This window comes from Cherax quadricarinatus, chromosome 69 (genome assembly GCF_038502225.1).
Source record: "Cherax quadricarinatus isolate ZL_2023a chromosome 69, ASM3850222v1, whole genome shotgun sequence".
Classification (NCBI taxonomy): domain Eukaryota; kingdom Metazoa; phylum Arthropoda; class Malacostraca; order Decapoda; family Parastacidae; genus Cherax; species Cherax quadricarinatus.
The window spans coordinates 16,987,232-17,007,095 of NC_091360.1; the positions used below are offsets into that span (position 1 = coordinate 16,987,232).

Sequence of the window (19,864 nt, forward strand, 5' to 3'; positions counted from 1 at the left end):
AGCTGTGGAAATCTGCCATTGTTCTCCCTTTCTACAAACCGGGTACTCTGGGACATGATGCCTCCCACTATCGTCCCATCGCTCTTACCAGTGCAGTTTTGTAATTTCTCTCCAGCATGCAGTCAACCATGTTCCCAATTGGGCCACTACTCATGGGTTTAAATTTTCTAGTACTAAAACTCGCCAAATTACTTTTACTAGACGTTCTGTCATCTCTGATCATCCATTGTACCTACAGTGCTCATCACGGCATTATGCCCGGTGAGCGCTCCTGCATAAAGCTGTGGCGAAAATCAAAGACCTACCATACAGGGAGATCTTTTTTCATCAGTGCATTATGCCGGGTAGCATCCATTAGCATGACGTCATAGCCTGCTGCCACACTCCACAGTGACTCATCAGTGTTCACGTGGCTGCCTTTAAAGGTTTAATCAGCCCTGTCAGACCCTCAGAGAGTACTTGACGAGGCTGGCTCCTCCTTGTGGAAATAAAACTATAGAAAATTCAATAACATAATAAGATAAACAATTTTTATTATAACAAACATCAGTAAATATAAAACAATTATGGAATTAATCCTACTTTACGAAAAATTAAATATATAAATAATTAGTGATTAGTGATATAAATAATTAGTGTAGAATGGTGCCGTGCCAATGTTCTGGGCACATAGTATTGAATGATTCTGGAGCTCAATGCCGTTGTCGATGATGGTGGGAGGAGTCACAGCTGATCTTGACTAGACAGTCGACGGTGTCCACAACACGATTATATTCTGCCGAGGAGAGGTTGACTGATCCTCTGATCACCGCAAAGTTGAACAAAGTTGAAGTAGTTAATTAGCCAATCCTAAACCACCATGAACGCTGGTGCCGCAACAACTGGGAGAAGGCTGCTTGTATGGTGTGTAGTGGACTGGGTGGTTGGCTATGTGTGGAAAAAGGGGCGGGAACCAGTGTAGGTAGAGAGGTGCAGTTGAAGGCTCTGGATCTTGGCAAGATCCCTACTGTCTTTATTTTATCTTGCGTGCGTCGGATGACCCGAGTTGACAATCAAGGCTACAATGAAGAAAAAAAAACAGTTACACACTACTCGAAAAATCACTCACACAATAGGCATACGGTTTTTAAATGAAATGGTGAAGATTGAAAAATGACATAACTGTAAATTCAAAGCAAGGCAGGAATAAACTTAAGTCTAAAACCCTAAATAAGAGTGAAGCTCTTATTAAGACAAACCTAAAACAGAATAAATTAGACTTGAGTGGAACGAAAACTTGCAGATTTGATGGAAGCAGCCAGTCAAGTGATTCACCACAGGCTGGAGATGCTCACGTCACCTCCCAACAGGTGTAAAAGGGGTGGAGAGGGACAGCGGGAGCTAGGCACCCACCCTACCTGAACATGCAGACTGCCCCACACACTACCAGCACCAGACATTCATACTTTCACTACACCTCTCTAATGAACTTTTCCCTCACACTGCCGTGGTGAGAGAGTGTTGCACTTTTGTCTCTCATCCACCCCATCTTTTGTCTGGTGATTTCTTTGGTTTTGGGGCAATACATGTTTGACTATGGATAAAAGGAGTCTTTAACACCCGAAACTATAGCTCAAATCATAGAGCCTCCCAAAGCTGGGCACCAGATGAAAGAAATAGTGGAGAATGTTGGTGTGTGTGTGAGTGTTCAGTGAGGAACTGGGTGCAGCATTTCAAGGCTTCTGACGGTGTTGAGATACCATCTGCCAAACCTCGGCCTGACCTCGTACCTTAACAATGTTAAAGAAGCAGTTAGAGAGTACACCTAAGATAACTGCTAGAGAACTGAAAGAAAAAAAGACATGTCTTCTCTCAGAGGTGTATGTTAGAACTGTTAATAGACGTGTGTCAAAATTGGGCTACAGTAGTCACCACCAGGTAAAGAAACTGATCCTCTCCAAGCCAAAGAAGAAACGTAGGCTGGATTATGCAAAAAAATATCTTCACTGGAATCCTCAACAGTGGTCTGAAGTACTTTGGAGTGATGAAGCAACCTTCACTGTCACGTGTAACCATGGTGAACATGTGTACCAGCCCAGAGATAGTGACCCGCTAGACCCACGCTACATCTGTGGGACCACCAAATACCCAGACTCGCTCATGGTTTAGGGGTGTTTCAGTGCTCAGAGTGTTGGTGATCTCATTGTGCTTCCCAAAAAAACAGTATAATTACCTGGAGATATTGTGTGACAATTTACCTTAGGCATTTGACAAGTGTGGGGCTATGGTTTTTATACAGGATGGTGCACCGAGTCGTACTGCTAAATCTGTAGTTCAGTGGCTTAAGGACTGTGAAGTGAGGTTCTTTAATGACTGGCCAGGTAATTCCCCAGACCTAAACCTTATTGAGAACCTCTGGTCAATAGTGAAACGATGTTTACTGGGCAAGAATATGAGTTCCATCCCACTGCTGGAGGCTGCTCTACATGAGGCATCAAATAATATACTTCCCCAAACCCTCAAGAATTTGTGTGAGAGTCTTCCTATGTGATTAAGCGTAAAGGACGCAACACCAAGTATTAAAATCTCAGTGTGTAAATATATATATATATATATATATATATATATATATATATATATATATATATATATATATATATATATATATATATATATATTATATTCTTTAATGGTATGTGTTTGCGTTTTGGTACATGTGTGGGGAAGGGGCGGCATAATGCCGTGACGAGCACTGTATATGGCTCGCATATCCCAAAATGTGATACAGTCATGTTTCTCGGCCTTTTGTTTGACCGTCGGTTATCCTGAAAACCTCACATTACCTCTCTGAAGACAACTTGTTATAGCCGGCTGAACCTTCTTAAAACCCTCGCTCATCTTTTATGGGGAGCTGATTGTAGAACTCTCCTTCGACTACATTCAACCCTAATTTTACCGAAACTCGATGGCGACCAAATATATTAAGCGGTCTCTCCTGCAACTCGTTCTATAGAGCCTTAAACCATCTATCACCAGGAATTACGTTTATGTCTCGGTGCTTGTCGCTTTTCACCAGTTGAGAGCCTCTATGCAGACGCAAACATTCCATCCTTGTCTGATCGACGTGATGCTCATTGTCTTCGCTATAATGTTCGCTCTCATCATCTCCCCAATCCTTCCATGTATGAGATAGTCACTGATGTTAGTAGACGTTCTTCATTTGTTCGTTGCCCCTGTTTACCCCGTCCCTTTTCTCTTCACCTACATTCGCTCTTGTCTTCTCTTCAGTTACGACTATGTTCATGTAGCATCTCACTTTTCCCTACCCCCTTGGGAAGTTCTGATGGTTTGTGTTTGTTCTTTCCCACTGCCAGGCGCGAAAGCCCAACTGCCTAAGGTGGCTTCTCACTCTCTTTTTCTTAACCACTTCCGATCTCATTCTCATGCCATCGCAGAGTACACCGATGGTTCCAAGTCTTCTGACGGCATTGGATTCGCAGCAGTGTTTTTGGACAGCATCGCGCGAGGGCATTTACTATCCTCAGCTAACATTTTTATGGCTGAATTGTATGCCATTTTCGTAGCACTTATCCGTATTGCATATATGCCTGTGTCACCATGTGTGGTCGCTTCAGACTCCCTTAGTGCTTTACAGGCTACAAGAAAATTTGATACACCTCATCCCCTGGTTCTTGATATCCATTTTAGTTATGCCGTATTTCTAGCAAGCACAAAGATATTGTTTTTTGTTGGGTCCCCGGTCATGTTGATGTACAAGGCAATGAACAGGCAGACACTGCTGTGTCTTTGAAGATCGTGTACTGCTGACCTGGAGTTTACCTGGAGAGAGCTCCGGGGGTCAACGCCCCCGAGGCCCGGTCTGTGACCAGGCTCTGATCCACCAGGAGGCCTGGTCACAGACTGGGCCGCGGGGGCGTTGACCCCCGGAACTCTCTCCAGGTAAACTCCAGGTAAACTCCAGGTCAGCAGTACACAATCTTCAAGTTTCATATAGAGGTATGTAGGTGAATGGTTCAGAGAACCGACAGGTTGATAAATTAGACACATGTGCAACACTTGAGTATTGAAACGTTTCCTCATTAAAGATGCACAAGTGTTGCACATGTGTCTAAGTCATCATACAGAGGTGTTCCATTCACAGAGTATTTTGCTGTAATTGCTACTCACCTTCATACCCGTTGGCAACAACATTGGTCTGATATGCTACATAAATTACATTCTGTTAAACCATGCATAGGTTTCTGGCCGCTTTCATGTCATCACTGTCGAGGTTGGGAGACTACACTCTTCCATCTTCACATCGGCCACACTCGTCTTACTCATGGGTATCTCCTAGAGAGGCGCCCTGTTTCACTCTGTGAGAATTGTCAGGTTCCAGTTTCTGTTAGCCATATTCTGTTGGACTGCCCACTGTATCAACAAGCATGCAGAATTTACTTCTAATGTCATCATCGCTCTACTGCCCTTACTTTACCTTCCCTTCTTGCTGATGAACTCTCTTGTAACCCAGACTCTCTCCTTGACTTTTTGACAGCAACTGATTTACTGCACAAACTCTGATGATGCCTCTAGCACTCCTCACAGCCCTTTATACCTCAGTCTCTTGCTACCCTCTACCCTTACACTATCCACTACCCCACTGCACTCCATGATCTCATAATAATCCCTCTCTCTTGCTACCCAATACCCCTGTACCCTTCCCTGCCCTGCTGCGCTGTATGACCCTTGTGGGTTTAGCGCTTCTTTTTTTTATTATAATCTGCATACTGAGGAGCTCTTCGCATGTTGCAAGTTGAAGACCAGCAGTCCCTTCAAGGCAGTCCCTTCAAGGCAGTCCCTTCAAGGCAGTCCCTTCAAGGCAGTCCCTTCAAGGCAGTCCCTTCAAGGCAGTCCTTTCAAGGCAGTCCCTTCAAGGCAGTCCCTTCAAGGCAGTCCTTTCAAGGCAGTCCCTTCAAGGCAGTCCCTTCAAGGCAGTCCCTTCAAGGCAGTCCTTTCAAGGCAGTCCCTTCAAGGCAGTCCCTTCAAGGCAGTCCCTTCAAGGCAGTCCTTTCAAGGCAGTCCCTTCAAGGCAGTCCCTTCAAGGCAGTCCCTTCAAGGCATTCCCTTCAAGGCAGTCCCTTCAAGGCAGTCCCTTCAAGGCAGTCCCTTCAAGGCAGTCCTTTCAAGGCAGTCCCTTCAAGGCAGTCCCTTCAAGGCAGTCCCTTCAAGGCAGTCCTTTCAAGGCAGTCCCTTCAAGGCAGTCCCTTCAAGGCAGTCCCTTCAAGGCAGTCCCTTCTAGGCAGTCCCTTCAAGGCAGTCCCTTCAAGGCAGTCCCTTCAAGGCAGTCCCTTCAAGGCAGTCCCTTCAAGGCAGTCCCTTCAAGGCAGCCCCTTCAAGGTGATCCCTTTAAGGCAGTCCCTTCAAGCACGTCAATGGATTCTTGACCCGAGGAATTATCTCTTGTATAAAACATGTGTAACAGTTGAGTATATAGTGATGAAACTTTTCACCTACACAGTAGGCTTCTTCAGTCAAATATGGAGGGCAGGTGCAGTAGTGAAATAATGAGGGACTAATTACATCATTTCACTAGTACACCTGCTGCCTCTGTGTTTGACTGAAGAAGCCTACTGTGTAGGCGAAACTTTTCATCAAAAGAGATACCCAAATGTTGCACATGTGTCTTAATCATCAACTTTCTGCATGTTATTTAAACGTCATCCACCTCTGTTTAAGCATCATGCATCTCTGTTTAAGCATCATGCATCTCTGTTTAAGCATCATGCATCTCTGTTTAAGCATCATACACCTCTGTTTAAGTGTCATGCACCTCTGTTTAAGCATCATGCATCTCTGTTTAAGTGTCATGCACCTCTATTCAAGCATCCACCTCTGTTTAAGTGTCATGCACCTCTGTTTAAGTGTCATGCACCTCTGTTTAAGCATCATGCACCTCTATTTAAGCATCATGCACCTCTGTTTAAGCATCATGCATCTCTGTTTAAGTGTCATGCACCTCTATTCAAGCATCCACCTCTGTTTAAGTGTCATCCACCTCTGTTTAAGCATCATGCACCTCTGTTTAAGCATCATGCACCTCTGTTTAAGCATCATGCACCTCTGTTTAAGCATCATGCATCTCTGTTTAAGCATCATGCATCTCTGTTTAAGCATCATGCATCTCTGTTTAAGCATCATGCATCTCTGTTTAAGCATCATGCACCTCTGTTTAAGTGTCATGCACCTCTGTTTAAGCATCATGCATCTCTGTTTAAGTGTCATGCACCTCTATTCAAGCATCCACCTCTGTTTAAGTGTCATGCACCTCTGTTTAAGCATCATGCACCTCTATTTAAGCATCATGCACCTCTGTTTAAGCATCATGCATCTCTGTTTAAGTGTCATGCACCTCTATTCAAGCATCCACCTCTGTTTAAGTGTCATCCACCTCTGTTTAAGCATCATGCACCTCTGTTTAAGCATCATGCACCTCTGTTTAAGCATCATGCATCTCTGTTTAAGTGTCATGCACCTCTATTCAAGCATCCACCTCTGTTTAAGCATCATCCAACTCTGTTTAAGTGTCATCCACCTCTGTACTAACACTATCATACTAAAATAAAGAAGAATCTTTAATCTTGAAATATATTCTGTCTAGACCAGCTTGTCGGTGTCTATTACAAGGAATTATAACATCATTTATTGGTTGGCAACATTTACTGATGTAACATTTTTCTAGCTGATTAGCCCTAAGCCTTGATGCTAATGAGTGGGCTCTTGATCCAAGTGTCAGCATAGTTGCTGATCCCCTGTATATGTATATGTTATCTGAGTATCATAGTACCATCCATATGTTTTACATAGTTGACCCCTTGCTAGGCTCAGTGACTAGCTTGTGTGAGGTCATGTGATGCCACATGAGAGCGCTGTGCTCCCGGCCTCGTCCTCACCCCAAGCTTAGGTCTATGACAGGCAACACAGGCAGTCTGGGCTCCCCTCTCACACTCTGCTAATATAAGTATTACCATCCAATGACTATATTTAACTCCAACCATCACATCTCCACGAACCCTCCCGACAAATGGTGCCAGTGGTGCGGGCATAAATTTGATATTTATGCAGATGTATGGAGATCACTTCTGTCAGCCGACGACGGACATTGTGTCGACCACGTGCTAACCTACCCAAGCAAGCGTCCACCAGCCAGTTTGCTTCCTGCTTACTGGTCAGTCTTTGTGTCTTAGTGTTTATCTGCTTATTTGCATTACTTCTGAGGGGTTGACTCTGGTTTGCAAATTAAGCCAAGCCACCAAGCCAGTCTGTGGGGGGGAGTCAAGCCCTACACCAGCCAATCTCTGTGATGCATTAAGCCAAGCAAGCCAGCCAGCTAACCCAGGTGACTAACTCAGTACTCAAGCAAGCCACATGAGTTCCAACCTTCACCATCACTTGTGCTCCAAGTTCCAAGCCATCCTGAGTGCTTGTATCATCCCTGTGGTGTTGTGGTATTTTGTGGGTTTTAAGCCAGCCTGGCTTAGAATATTCACGTGCCCAGTGCAGGTGTACCCGGAGCATGTGGATTACAGCGTTTTCCTGTAGGCCTAGCTACCACGCAGTGTCCCAGCGCGTTGCCTCAACCACCCACACCTTCCCACTACCACTGTTTTTTTACCCTTATAATGGGTCCTAGCACCTTATTTTTCGGACCACAGAGGGGTTCAAGATGCTAGATTGTCCCTTTGTCCTTGTGCGCCAACGTAAAAGCCTCATGTGTGCGTTTATCATCGATTTAAGCAAAAATTCTTCGAGACGTCAATGCTTTTGAGAGTAGTGGAGAGCCATGCCAGCAACAACCACCCTTCTTCACCACCACTACCCTCATTCTTCACTAACGTCGCTCCAGTGATAAATATTTTTTTACACAGACATTTGTGAGTGTTGAGACATTTTTTTTTCTCAGTGATTTCTTAGTGACATTTCTTTTCAGTGATTTCTTAGTGACATTCAGTGACTCTTGATTAGACTGTGTTCATTATATCCTGTTTGCAATATTTTTTTTTCTTTCTTCAGTGTTTAATTTTCATGCTTTATTTTTATGTCTGTTGTGTTGTATTCTTTTTTGTATACTTGAAGTACTTTTCCATTTTTTCCTTGTTGTGTGCAATATATAAGCAGTATAAACTTGTGTTTACACTTCACAGTTATACTGTGTTCACAGTACTGCGTTCCTTGCCTAGTAATTTATGCAGTGAAGTATTTAAGTACCTTGTTATCTTATATTTTGCATCACAATGCAGTGTTGTCTCAGTTAATTTTTTTTCCCAGCATTAGTGTATTCTTGCTGTTTTTGTATTAATTCATTTCACATTTTACTGTGTGTTGAACATTCTTTTGTGCTAATTCTTTTATTTAGTCAGTGTCTAATATATCCTATCTCCACAGACAATAGTGCCATTATTTTGTTGAAGCAAGAGAATTATTTTCCAATTTTTATCTACACAAGACCTTATTGCAAGAAAATTCTCATATTATTGTGTATATATAATATATACACAAAACACATCAATACATAATGTATTGATGTGTTTTGTTCCTGCATTATTGTAAGTGCTAACCTTTCTCTGTTTTGCATTTTTGCCTTTATTATTTTTCATATTTCATTGAACAAATTCATTCATAGTGCAATTTTTACCTTCTTTTTAAAGTAAATCATTCTTTTGCTTGTTCAGTAAGTGTTGCTTAAGCTGCAGTTAACAGTTAAAGTGTTCAATAAGTTCATTCCTTGATAATTTTTTTTTGTTTGTGTAAACTGCATTTTCTTGTGTGTGCAATTTTTTTTACTCCAGTATTGCCTCATTCTGCAATGATTCTTGTGCAATTATTGTGCTGCCATTCTTTCTTTCAGAATATTTTTTATGTTTACCTGGAGTTTACCTGGAGAGAGTTCTGGGGGTCTACGCCCCCTCAGCCCGGTCTGTGTTGTGTTGTGCAGTACTTTTTGATTAGTAATTGTTCATTGCAATAGTGCAGTTTAAAAACTGTAGTGTAAAGCACCCTTCTGGCAAGACAGTGATGGAGTGAATGATGGTGAAAGTTTTTCTTTTTCGGGCCACCCTGCCTTGGTGGGAATCGGCCAGTGTGATAATAAAAAAAAAAAAATTTCTTGTGTTCTGTGCATAATACAGTGGACCCCCGCTTAACGATCACCTCCAAATGCGACCAATTATGTAAGTGTATTTATGTAAGTGCATTTGTACGTGTATGTTTGGGGGTCTGAAATGGATTAATCTACTTCACAATATTCCTTATGGGAAAAAATTCGGTCAGTACTGGCACCTGAACATACTACTGGAATGAAAAAAGTTCGTTAACCGGGGGTCCACGTATTTTATTCTTTGTGTCTCACTTTATTTTTTTTAGAGCTTTGCTTTCCCAGTCCATTTTAACTTTGCACAAGATTTTATTCTATTTTATCATTTTTGAATGATTTATCATTTATTGTTGAATTTCTTTATTGAATTGAGAGTAAAGACAAATAACTGTGCCATTAATTCAAATTAAAGGAATTCGATCCTCCCAAAGACGATAACCATTCTGCATATGTAAATCTTACCCTCACAGAGTTGGGTTTAAATGTACATAGCCTGTATAATTAGATGTTCAAGTTGTATTAAGTTGTCCACTGTGTGTTTATTATTAGCTGATCAGTTTTTCAGAATTTTTTTTTTGTGTTCATGTGTCCTCCGAATTCTGAGAATTTAGCAGTAATGATCTGAGCGCGCCAGATCTGCCTTTGCTGTTAATTACTTTCACCTTTGTAAATATATATATTCTTCCTCAGAATCCATAGAGTGCATGAATACAGATCGATTGATCAACTCCATCCTTTATTATACTATGATTTGTACTTATAATTCATAATGTGTTAAGTTAACACCCATTATGTTAACACCCATTATGTTAACACCCATTATGTTAACACCCATTATGTTAACACCCATTATGTTAACACCCATTACGATACCATCCATTAGTTCTAAGTTACACATGTCTTTGCTACAGTATAGAATCTGCCCAGAGCCACCTGCCTGTTCAGCCTATAGCATAGTATTGTATGTCAAGACGACATACATAACATGACTGAGCTGTCAGCATGGTTGTTGATCCCCTGTATATGTATATGTTGTCTGAGTATCATAGTACCATCCATATGTTTTACATAGTTGACCCCTTGCTAGGCTCAGTGACTAGCCTGTGTGATGCCACGTGATGCCGCATGAGAGCGCTGTGCTCCCGGCCTCGTTCTCACTCCGCGCTTAGGTCTATGACAGGCAACACAGGCAGTCTGGGCTCCCCTCTCACACTCTGCTAATATAAGTGTTACCATCCAACGACTGTGTTTAACTCCAACCATCACATCTCCACGAACCCTCCCGACACAAGGAGTTGGATCTAACCTCCCTTTTGAATCGAATTCGACTGTCTCACCCCTACGGACATAGCGCTTCCCCCTTATAGTAATTAACTCTATATGATTACCTTATGAACATACAATGGATTTTTTGTGCTTGGTCTCAAGAAGCATCTCCCCGGCCTACCAGTCTCAGACTAGGCCTACCAGTCCCAGACTAGGTTTAACTTGGAAGGAAAATATTAAAGAATTACGACCTACTACGGAACACAATAGGATGGAAATAATACAGTGCCTATGAGCAATTTAATATTCATTTTATGCATAGTATTGGAGGGTGACAGCAGTGCTGCTGGAGGGTGACAGCAGTGCTGCTGGAGGGTGACAGCAGTGCTGCTGGAGGGTGACAGCAGTGCTGCTGAAGGGTGACAGCAGTGCTGCTGGAGGGTGACAGCAGTGCTGCTGAAGGGTGACAGCAGTGCTGCTGGAGGGTGACAGCAGTGCTGCTGGAGGGTGACAGCAGTGCTGCTGGAGGGTGACAGCAGTGCTGCTGGAGGGTGACAGCAGTGCTGCTGGAGGGTGACAGCAGTGCTGCTGAAGGGTGACAGCAGTGCTGCTGGAGGGTGACAGCAGTGCTGCTGGAGGGTGACAGCAGTGCTGCTGGAGGGTGACAGCAGTGGTGCTGGAGGGTGACAGCAGTGGTGCTGGAGGGTGACAGCAGTGCTGCTGGAGGGTGACAGCAATGCTGCTGGAGGGTGACAGCAGTGCTGCTGGAGGGTGACAGCAGTGGTGCTGGAGGGTGACAGCAGTGCTGCTGGAGGGTGACAGCAGTGCTGCTGGAGGGTGACAGCAATGCTGCTGGAGGGTGACAGCAGTGCTGCTGGAGGGTGACAGCAGTGCTGCTGGAGGGTGACAGCAGTGCTGCTGGAGGGTGACAGCAGTGCTGCTGGAGGGTGACAGCAGTGCTGCTGGAGGGTGACAGCAGTGGTGCTGGAGGGTGACAGCAGTGCTGCTGGAGGGTGACAGCAGTGCTGCTGGAGGGTGACATCAGTGCTGCTGGAGGGTGACAGCAATGCTGCTGGTGGGTGACAGCAGTGCTGCTGGAGGGTGACAGCAATGCTGCTGGAGGGTGACAGCAGTGCTGCTTTAGGGTGACAACAGTGCTGCTGGAGGGTGACAGCAGTGCTGCTGAAGGGTGACAGCAGTGCTGCTGGAGGGTGACAGCAGTGCTGCTGGAGGGTGACAGCAGTGCTGCTGGAGGGTGACAGCAGTGGTGCTGGAGGGTGACAGCAGTGGTGCTGGAGGGTGACAGCAGTGCTGCTGGAGGGTGACAGCAATGCTGCTGGAGGGTGACAGCAGTGCTGCTGGAGGGTGACAGCAGTGGTGCTGGAGGGTGACAGCAGTGCTGCTGGAGGGTGACAGCAGTGCTGCTGGAGGGTGACAGCAATGCTGCTGGAGGGTGACAGCAGTGCTGCTGGAGGGTGACAGCAGTGCTGCTGGAGGGTGACAGCAGTGCTGCTGGAGGGTGACAGCAGTGCTGCTGGAGGGTGACAGCAGTGCTGCTGGAGGGTGACAGCAGTGGTGCTGGAGGGTGACAGCAGTGCTGCTGGAGGGTGACAGCAGTGCTGCTGGAGGGTGACATCAGTGCTGCTGGAGGGTGACAGCAATGCTGCTGGTGGGTGACAGCAGTGCTGCTGGAGGGTGACAGCAATGCTGCTGGAGGGTGACAGCAGTGCTGCTTTAGGGTGACAACAGTGCTGCTGGAGGGTGACAGCAGTGCTGCTGAAGGGTGACAGCAGTGCTGCTGGAGGGTGACAGCAGTGGTGCTGGAGGGTGACAGCAGTGCTGCTGGAGGGTGACAACAGTGCTGCTGGAGGGTGACAGCAGTGCTGCTGGAGGGTGACAGCAGTGCTGCTGGAGGGTGGCAGCAGTGCTGCTGATGGGTGACAGCAGTGCTGCTGAAGGGTGACAGCAGTGCTGCTGAAGGGTGACAGCAGTGCTGCTGGAGGGTGACAGCAGTGCTGCTGGAGGGTGACAGCAGTGCTGCTGGTGGGTGACAGCAGTGCTGCTGGTGGTTGACAGCAGTGCTGCTGGTGGGTGACAGCAGTGCTGCTGGAGGGTGACAGCAGTGCTGCTGAAGGGTGACAGCAGTGCTGCTGGAGGGTGACAGCAGTGCTGCTGGTGGGTGACAGCAGTGCTGCTGGTGGGTGACAGCAGTGCTGCTGGAGGGTGACAGCAGTGCTGCTGAAGGGTGACAGCAGTGCTGCTGGTGGGTGACAGCAGTGCTGCTGAAGGGTGACAGCAGTGCTGCTGGAGGGTGACAGCAGTGCTGCTGGAGGGTGACAGCAGTGCTGAAGGGTGACAGCAGTGCTGCTGAAGGGTGACAGCAGTGCTGCTGGAGGGTGACAGCAGTGCTGCTGGAGGGTGACAGCAGTGCTGCTGGAGGGTGACAGCAGTGCTGAAGGGTGACAGCAGTGCTGCTGAAGGGTGACAGCAGTGCTGCTGGAGGGTAACAGCAGTGCTGCTGAAGGGTGACAGCAGTGCTGCTGGAGGGTAACAGCATCGCTACTGGAGTCACAACAGTGCTACTGCAGTGAAGGGGGGGGGTTCATAGTTTAAAATTATTTGCTTCAGTTCTACATCTAAGATACTGATGACTGAGGTCTTACTGGTGAGGTTACTGAACTGGTGTTTTATTAGTCAGGAAACACGATACTGTGGGTGTTGCTGGAGAAGTAGAGAGGAGTGATCCTTGTTACTGATGCTGTAGGATGCTACTGGCGAGTGTACACCCTCTTGGCTGTAACGTCACCCAGGGACAGTTTCTGAAACAACAGGAAGTTAATTTATATTTTAGATTTGCGTGCATAAGTAATTTTCCATTAAAAAATCTTTAGTTGAGAAACCGTAAGATTGCGTTTGAGGTCGTCCTCAACGGCGCCTCTTCGCTGGTCACTACCAGGGGTGATGTCGGTATGTATCTGCTGGCTCTTCATTGGAGTTATTGAGAAACTATGAAGGATACATGAAGAAAACTGAGATACATGTGCAACATCTGGGTATCTTTATTGTAGACGTATCGCCATCCAGTGGCTTTATCAATACAAATTCTAGGACATAATTTGAAGACGGAAGAACTATGTACAAAAGATGAAGTAATCAGTCCCTCAGTCTTGGAGTTGGTGTGAAGAGCACCGTAGTCGTGAAGATTCTGCAGCAGAGGCAAGGAGGCTGGCGCTTATGTACAAACGTCAGATGGAGTGGGACGGGTAGCAGACGAGGGCATGGTCACTGGTAGGCGGGATTCCCCAGTGGAAGTAGGTCATACTCAAATGGATAGGTAAGTTGTAGTAGCTGTGAAGGTGTTCTTCACACCAACACCAAGGCTGAGAGACTAATTACCTCATCTTTTGTACATCGTTCTTTTCTTCAAATTATGTCCTAGAATTTGTATTGATAAAGCCACTGGTTGGCGAAACGTCTACAATAAAGATACCCAGATGCTGCACATGTTTCTTAGTTTTCATCATGTCGGTAATGTATACCATTCTTGTACAAGGATACATGAAGTTGAGGTGCGAGAGCAGTGTCTCGCTGTGAACATCTCTACACAAGCGAGAGGAACATAGCGAGACACTTCTTGCAAGTCTCGTGTCTTGCTGAGAAGCATCACTGGGCGAATCATCATCCAGTGAGACTATTGTGAAGCACCGTACACTACCTCTCGCCCAGTCTTCGTAAGAAGCATCACTGAAACATCACCTAATAACGCTCCACTGTGAGGCATCGTACACTACATCTCGCCCAGTCATCGGTAAGAGAAAAACGCTGAGGCAGCTCACACCGGGAAGTACAGGAAGACTTCGTTTACAAAAGAGGTGACCTTGTTTGGGGTATAGAGCACTGAGGTACCTTGATGCCTCTGAAGGGCTCTTGAGTCAAGGAATTGAAACCATATTTCCCTCTGATTTATCTTCATTGCTACCCATTTTGCAGGTGCTGTATGACCCCTACGGATTTAACACTTCCCCATAAATGCAATAATACCTCCACTCCCCTCCCTAGGATGCTACCCACAACTGGCGACTAACACCCAGGTGCATATTTACTGTAAGGTGAACAGTAGGTGTAAGGACACTTGCCCATAGGTCTAGGCTCGCCAGGGGATCGAACGCGGGTCTCTTCGGTTGTGAGAAGAAAGCTCTATGAACTGATAAATAAATTCAGCAGAAAATGTGAGAAATTTATTATTGAAACGAAAATAAGGTTGCGAGTGCTCTAGTAATACAGACAAACTGTTAAAGGACTATACACAAATAACCCGCACATAGGAGAGAGGCGCTTACGACTACGTTTCGGTCCGACTTGGACCATTTACAAAGTCAGTGTGACTTTGTAAATGGTCCAAGTCGGACTGAAACGTCGCCGTAAGCTCCTCTCTTCTATGTGCAGGTTATTTGTGTATTGTTCCAGTCTCGGTATTGTGCCTTTTTTTGTTATTTGTTAAAGGACTTGTGTACAGTTTTCATTAAATGAAACGTTTCACCACGAGTCCTGACGAAGCCACTCCTGAAACTTTGACAAATATTCAGAACTGTACAAAAGTGGCCAACAGTAACCGTAAGGTTAATCAGGTTCTGATCCACCAGGAGGCCTGGTCAGGGACCAGGCTGCGGGGGCGCTGACCCCCGGAACACCCTCCAGGTATATCACAAACCAAAATCAACATGAGTCTTCCGCAGAAAGTGCTGAAGACGGTACACCATAAGCACAGTTCTCAGTATTTAACTTCAAAGAGGTAATTGCGAACTAAATGAGATGTAAATGTTTTAAAAATCCAACAGATTAAAGAATTAGACACTTTTGTAACATTTGATAATCTCATTGTGGAAACATTTCGCCAACAAGAGGCTTCCTTAGTCCAGTACAGAGATGAATGGTGGAAGATAAGAATGAGTGAGGTAATCAGTCCCTCAGCCTTGGATCGAAGTGTTCAGTCCAAGGTTAATGGGCTGAACAAATTTGCCCAAGTCTGAGGAACTAATTACCTCAAACTCCTTCTCATCTTCCACCATTTATCTCTGTACCGGACTGAGGAAGCCACTTGTTGGAGAAATGTTTCCACAATAAAGATTATCAAATGTTACAAATCTTCACAAACGAGGCAGAAGCAGACCTGTGTGATTCCAGCGTTGGTAAACGTGACTGAAACCTTGCCATTCTTGTCACCCATCATCCATTTACCTTCCAGCGACGACCCACTCTTTGTCATGTTCACCTGCGGGAGGAATAATAAGGTTCAACTTGCATATGTATGACATACAATACAGACACGATGACGAATTAGACATGTGCTTCATCGGGGTATCTTTACTGTAGACATTTCCCAAAACCAGTGGCTTTATAAAAAATTCAAGGACGTCTTGGAAGACTAGACGAGGTAGCCAGTTCCTCAACCATGGAGTTGAAGAGCACCGTAGTCTAAGAATCTCAAAAAAAAAAAAAAACGGTGATCCTCACCAAGGCTGAGGGCTAACTACCTGTTCTTTTCTATATACTTGTAGTATCCCACGATGTTCTTAACTTGTTTTGATCAAGTCAATGGCTGGCGAAACTTCTACATTTAAGATACTCAGAAATTGCACATTCATCTAATTCTTCAAGACTTAACTTTTAATGGTAGAATTGACAAAATGTTAGATAAAAGGACAGATGCAACTAATGTGACATTTTATTGTGGCAATGTTTCGCCAAAATATTATGTGACATTAGTTTTACATGTGTTCTTTTACCTAACAATGTTCAACTCAATGTTACCTTCATATTCACCTAAGATTATGAAAATCCCTTTACCCTATTTAACATTTTATTTGGTCATCCCTCAGTGTAATCCAGACAACAGAGTTCTTGTGATAAATAGTTTAAAAAACGGACAAGTTGAAGATTGAGACACTTATGCAATATATAGGAATCTTTATTGAGGAAACGTTTCGCCAAACACTGGCTTCATCAGTCCAATACAAAGCAGACAGGTGTCAGGAGAGTAGGAGTTTGAGGTAATCAGTCCTCATCCCGCTTCGCCTCACCTGACTACAATATATAAGCCATGTCTACGGCTCTATGCTGTGCATTCTACAAGACTGATGGACTGAACACATCGACTCCAGGCTGAGGGAATGATTACCTCATTCTCCTCCTGTTCTTGAAGATTCTCCTTTGTATGGACTGATGAAGCCACTGTGTGGCGAAACGTTTCCTCAATAAAGATACCCAAGTGTTGCACATGTGTCTAATTTATCAACTGTGGTTTATGTCCTTGTCTATTTCGGATATAAGAATGAGAAATGGAGGTGGAGCGAGTACTGTCCCTTGAGGAACAGAGTGTTTTCATTGTAATAGACTCGGACTTCACTGTTTACTGCTACTCTTCCATTAAGAGGTTAAATGTCCATCTGCCTTCTGTACCAGTTATTCCTTTTACACTCATTTATTACGCTGTCACACCGTGGTCACACTTGTCAAAGGCTTTTGCGAAATCAATGTACACAACATGAGAATTGATTTTATCTTCGAGTGCATCCAAGACCATATCGAAATGTTCCAGCAGTTCTGAAAGATAGGAATGAAACGTTCCAAACCCTGGATTGTGCAGTTGTTGCGATTTTATGTGACTGGAAATCTTAGGACCCATTGAAAGATTTTGATAAACTGAAGCTAGTGTTATTAGTCCATACTGAAGCAATTGCTTTACTGCCTTCTTTGTTAAATGGGACAATATTAAGTGGTTTTCAATAAATGGAAGGACATCTATGTCCAGGTCCCCATAAAATAGTAGAGGCATCAGAATAATTTCTTGTCAGTTTTGATTAACGTGGAGTTCCACAAGGCTGGCCCAGGAGCAGAATGCATGAGCATGCTGTCAACGGCTTCTCCAGTCACCCTGGAAGACTGCTACATCAAATATTATTAGGGTGTCAGTGGTGTTTTGAGTCTAGTTTGTGAACAAATCTTTGATGATCGATCTGTAGACTGATGAGTAGTTCACTGAACAGTCGTATTATGACTTAATAATAATAATAATAATATATGTACTACAAGTACATATACAAGGTATACAGACCTTGATGACATCATGACATACTACTATATAGAAAGTTGCTTGTTATGCAGAGCACTTCGGGCAAATTAGGTCAGTTTTGTCCCAGGATGCGACCCACACCAGTCGACTAACACCCAGGTACCTATTTTAAACTGATGGGTGAACAGGAACAGGGACAGCAGGTGTCTTATGGAAACACGTCCCAAATGTTTTCCAGCCGTACCGTAGTAGATTCGAACCCCTGACGTCAGTGTGTGAGCTGAGTGCACTAGCGATCGAGCTACGGGACACTTTAAGTATTTAGCTCATTCCCTTACCATTTTCAGTGTATTTAAGTCCCTATACTGAACGAGCTATTAGCCTTTGAGTTTGGGATTTCTTCTAATTTCGTTACTGGAGCTTTGCTGCCTGACTCTCATGAACTAATGTGCAGTCGGTTTATACTTAGTGATGTCGGATGATGCTGCGTGTGTGTGTGTGTGTGTGTGTGTGTGTGTGTGTGTGTGTGTGTGTGTGTGTGTGTACTCACCTAGTTGTACTCACCTAGTTGAGGTTGCGGGGGTCGAGTCCGAGCTCCTGGCCCCGCCTCTTCACTGATCGCTACTAGGTCACTCTCCCTGAGCCGTGAGCTTTATCATACCTCTGCTTAAAGCTATGTATGGATCCTGCCTCCACTACATCGCTTCCCAAACTATTCCACTTACTGACTACTCTGTGGCTGAAGAAATACTTCCTAACATCCCTGTGATTCATCTGTGTCTTAAGCTTCCAACTGTGTCCCCTTGTTACTGTGTCCAATCTCTGGAACATCCTGTCTTTGTCCACCTTGTCAATTCCTCTCAGTATTTTGTATGTCGTTATCATGTCCCCCCTATCTCTCTTGTCCTCCAGTGTCGTCAGGTTGATTTCCCTTAACCTCTCCTCGTAGGACATACCTCTTAGCTCTGGGACTAGTCTTGTTGCAAACCTTTGCACTTTCTCTAGTTTCTTCACGTGCTTGGCTAGGTGTGGATTCCAAACTGGTGCCGCATACTCCAATATGGGCCTAACGTACACGGTGTACAGGGTCCTGAATGATTCATTATTAAGATGTCGGAATGCTGTTCTGAGGTTTGCTAGGCGCCCATATGCTGCAGCAGTTATTTGGTTGATGTGCGCTTCAGGAGATGTGCCTGGTGTTATACTCACCCCAAGATCTTTTTCCTTGAGTGAGGTTAGTAGTCTCTGACCCCCTAGACTGTACTCCGTCTGCGGCCTTCTTTGCCCTTCCCCAATCTTCATGACTTTGCACTTGGTGGGATTGAACTCCAGGAGCCAATTGCTGGACCAGGTCTGCAGCCTGTCCAGATCCCTTTGTAGTTCTGCCTGGTCTTCCATAGAGTGAATTCTTCTCATCAACTTCACGTCATCTGCAAACAGGGACACCTCAGAGTCTATTCCTTCCGTCATGTCGTTCACAAATACCAGAAACAGCACTGGTCCTAGGACTGACCCCTGTGGGACCCCGCTGGTCACAGGTGCCCACTCTGACACCTCGCCACGTACCATGACTGGCTGCTGTCTTCCTGACAAGTATTCCCTGATCCATTGTAGTGCCTTCCCTGTTATCCCTGCTTGGTCCTCCAGTTTTTGCACCAATCTCTTGTGTGGAACTGTGTCAAACGCCTTCTTGCAGTCCAAGAAAATGCAATCCACCCACCCCTCTCTCTCTTGTCTTACTGCTGTCACCATGTCATAGAACTCCAGTAGGTTTGTGACACAGGATTTCCCGTCCCTGAAACCATGTTGGCTGCTGTTGATGAGATCGTTCCTTTCTAGGTGTTTCACCACTCTTCTCCTGATAATCTTCTCCATGATTTTGCATACTATACATGTCAGTGACACTGGTCTGTAGTTTAATGCTTCATGTCTGTCTCCTTTTTTAAAGATTGGGACTACATTTGCTGTCTTATATGCCTCAGGCAATCTCCCTGTTTCGATAGATGTATTGAATATTGTTGTTAGGGGTACACATAGCGCCTCTGCTCCCTCTCTCAATACCCATGGGGAGATGTTATCTGGCCCCATTGCCTTTGAGGTATCTAGCTCACTCAGAAGCCTCTTCACTTCTTCCTCGGTTGTGTGCACTGTGTCCAGCACTTGGTGGTGTGCCCCACCTCTCCGTCTTTCTGGAGTCCCTTCTGTCTCCTCTGTGAACACTTCTTTGAATCTCTTGTTGAGTTCTTCACATACTTCACGGTCATTTCTTGTTGTCTCTCCTCCTTCCTTCCTTAGCCTGATTACCTGGTCCTTGACTGTTGTTTTCCTCCTCATGTGGCTGTGTGTGTGTGTGTGTGTGTGTGTGTGTGTGTGTGTGTGTGTGTGTGTGTGTGCGT

General features: G+C 45.0%; 1 protein-coding gene across 2 annotated transcripts in view; it reads right to left on the bottom strand.

Annotated features, from left to right (window-relative positions):
- Nucleotides 1–503: 503 nt before the first annotated feature.
- Nucleotides 504–19,864, bottom strand: part of LOC128701830 (fatty acid-binding protein, liver) — a 33,097-nt gene continuing 13,736 nt past the window's right edge. The window contains exons 3-4 of one of the 2 annotated variants that reach the window (XM_053795750.2): nucleotides 15,567–15,668; nucleotides 504–1,058 (exon numbers count right to left, since the gene is read on the bottom strand). In XM_053795750.2, the coding sequence (XP_053651725.2) occupies nucleotides 1,053–1,058; nucleotides 15,567–15,668 (108 nt within the window). In that variant the 3' untranslated portion in view covers nucleotides 504–1,052. Of the gene's footprint in view, nucleotides 1,059–12,967; nucleotides 13,216–15,566; nucleotides 15,669–19,864 lie in introns of those variants that run through there. The other variant, XM_070099857.1, reaches the window with a different exon arrangement.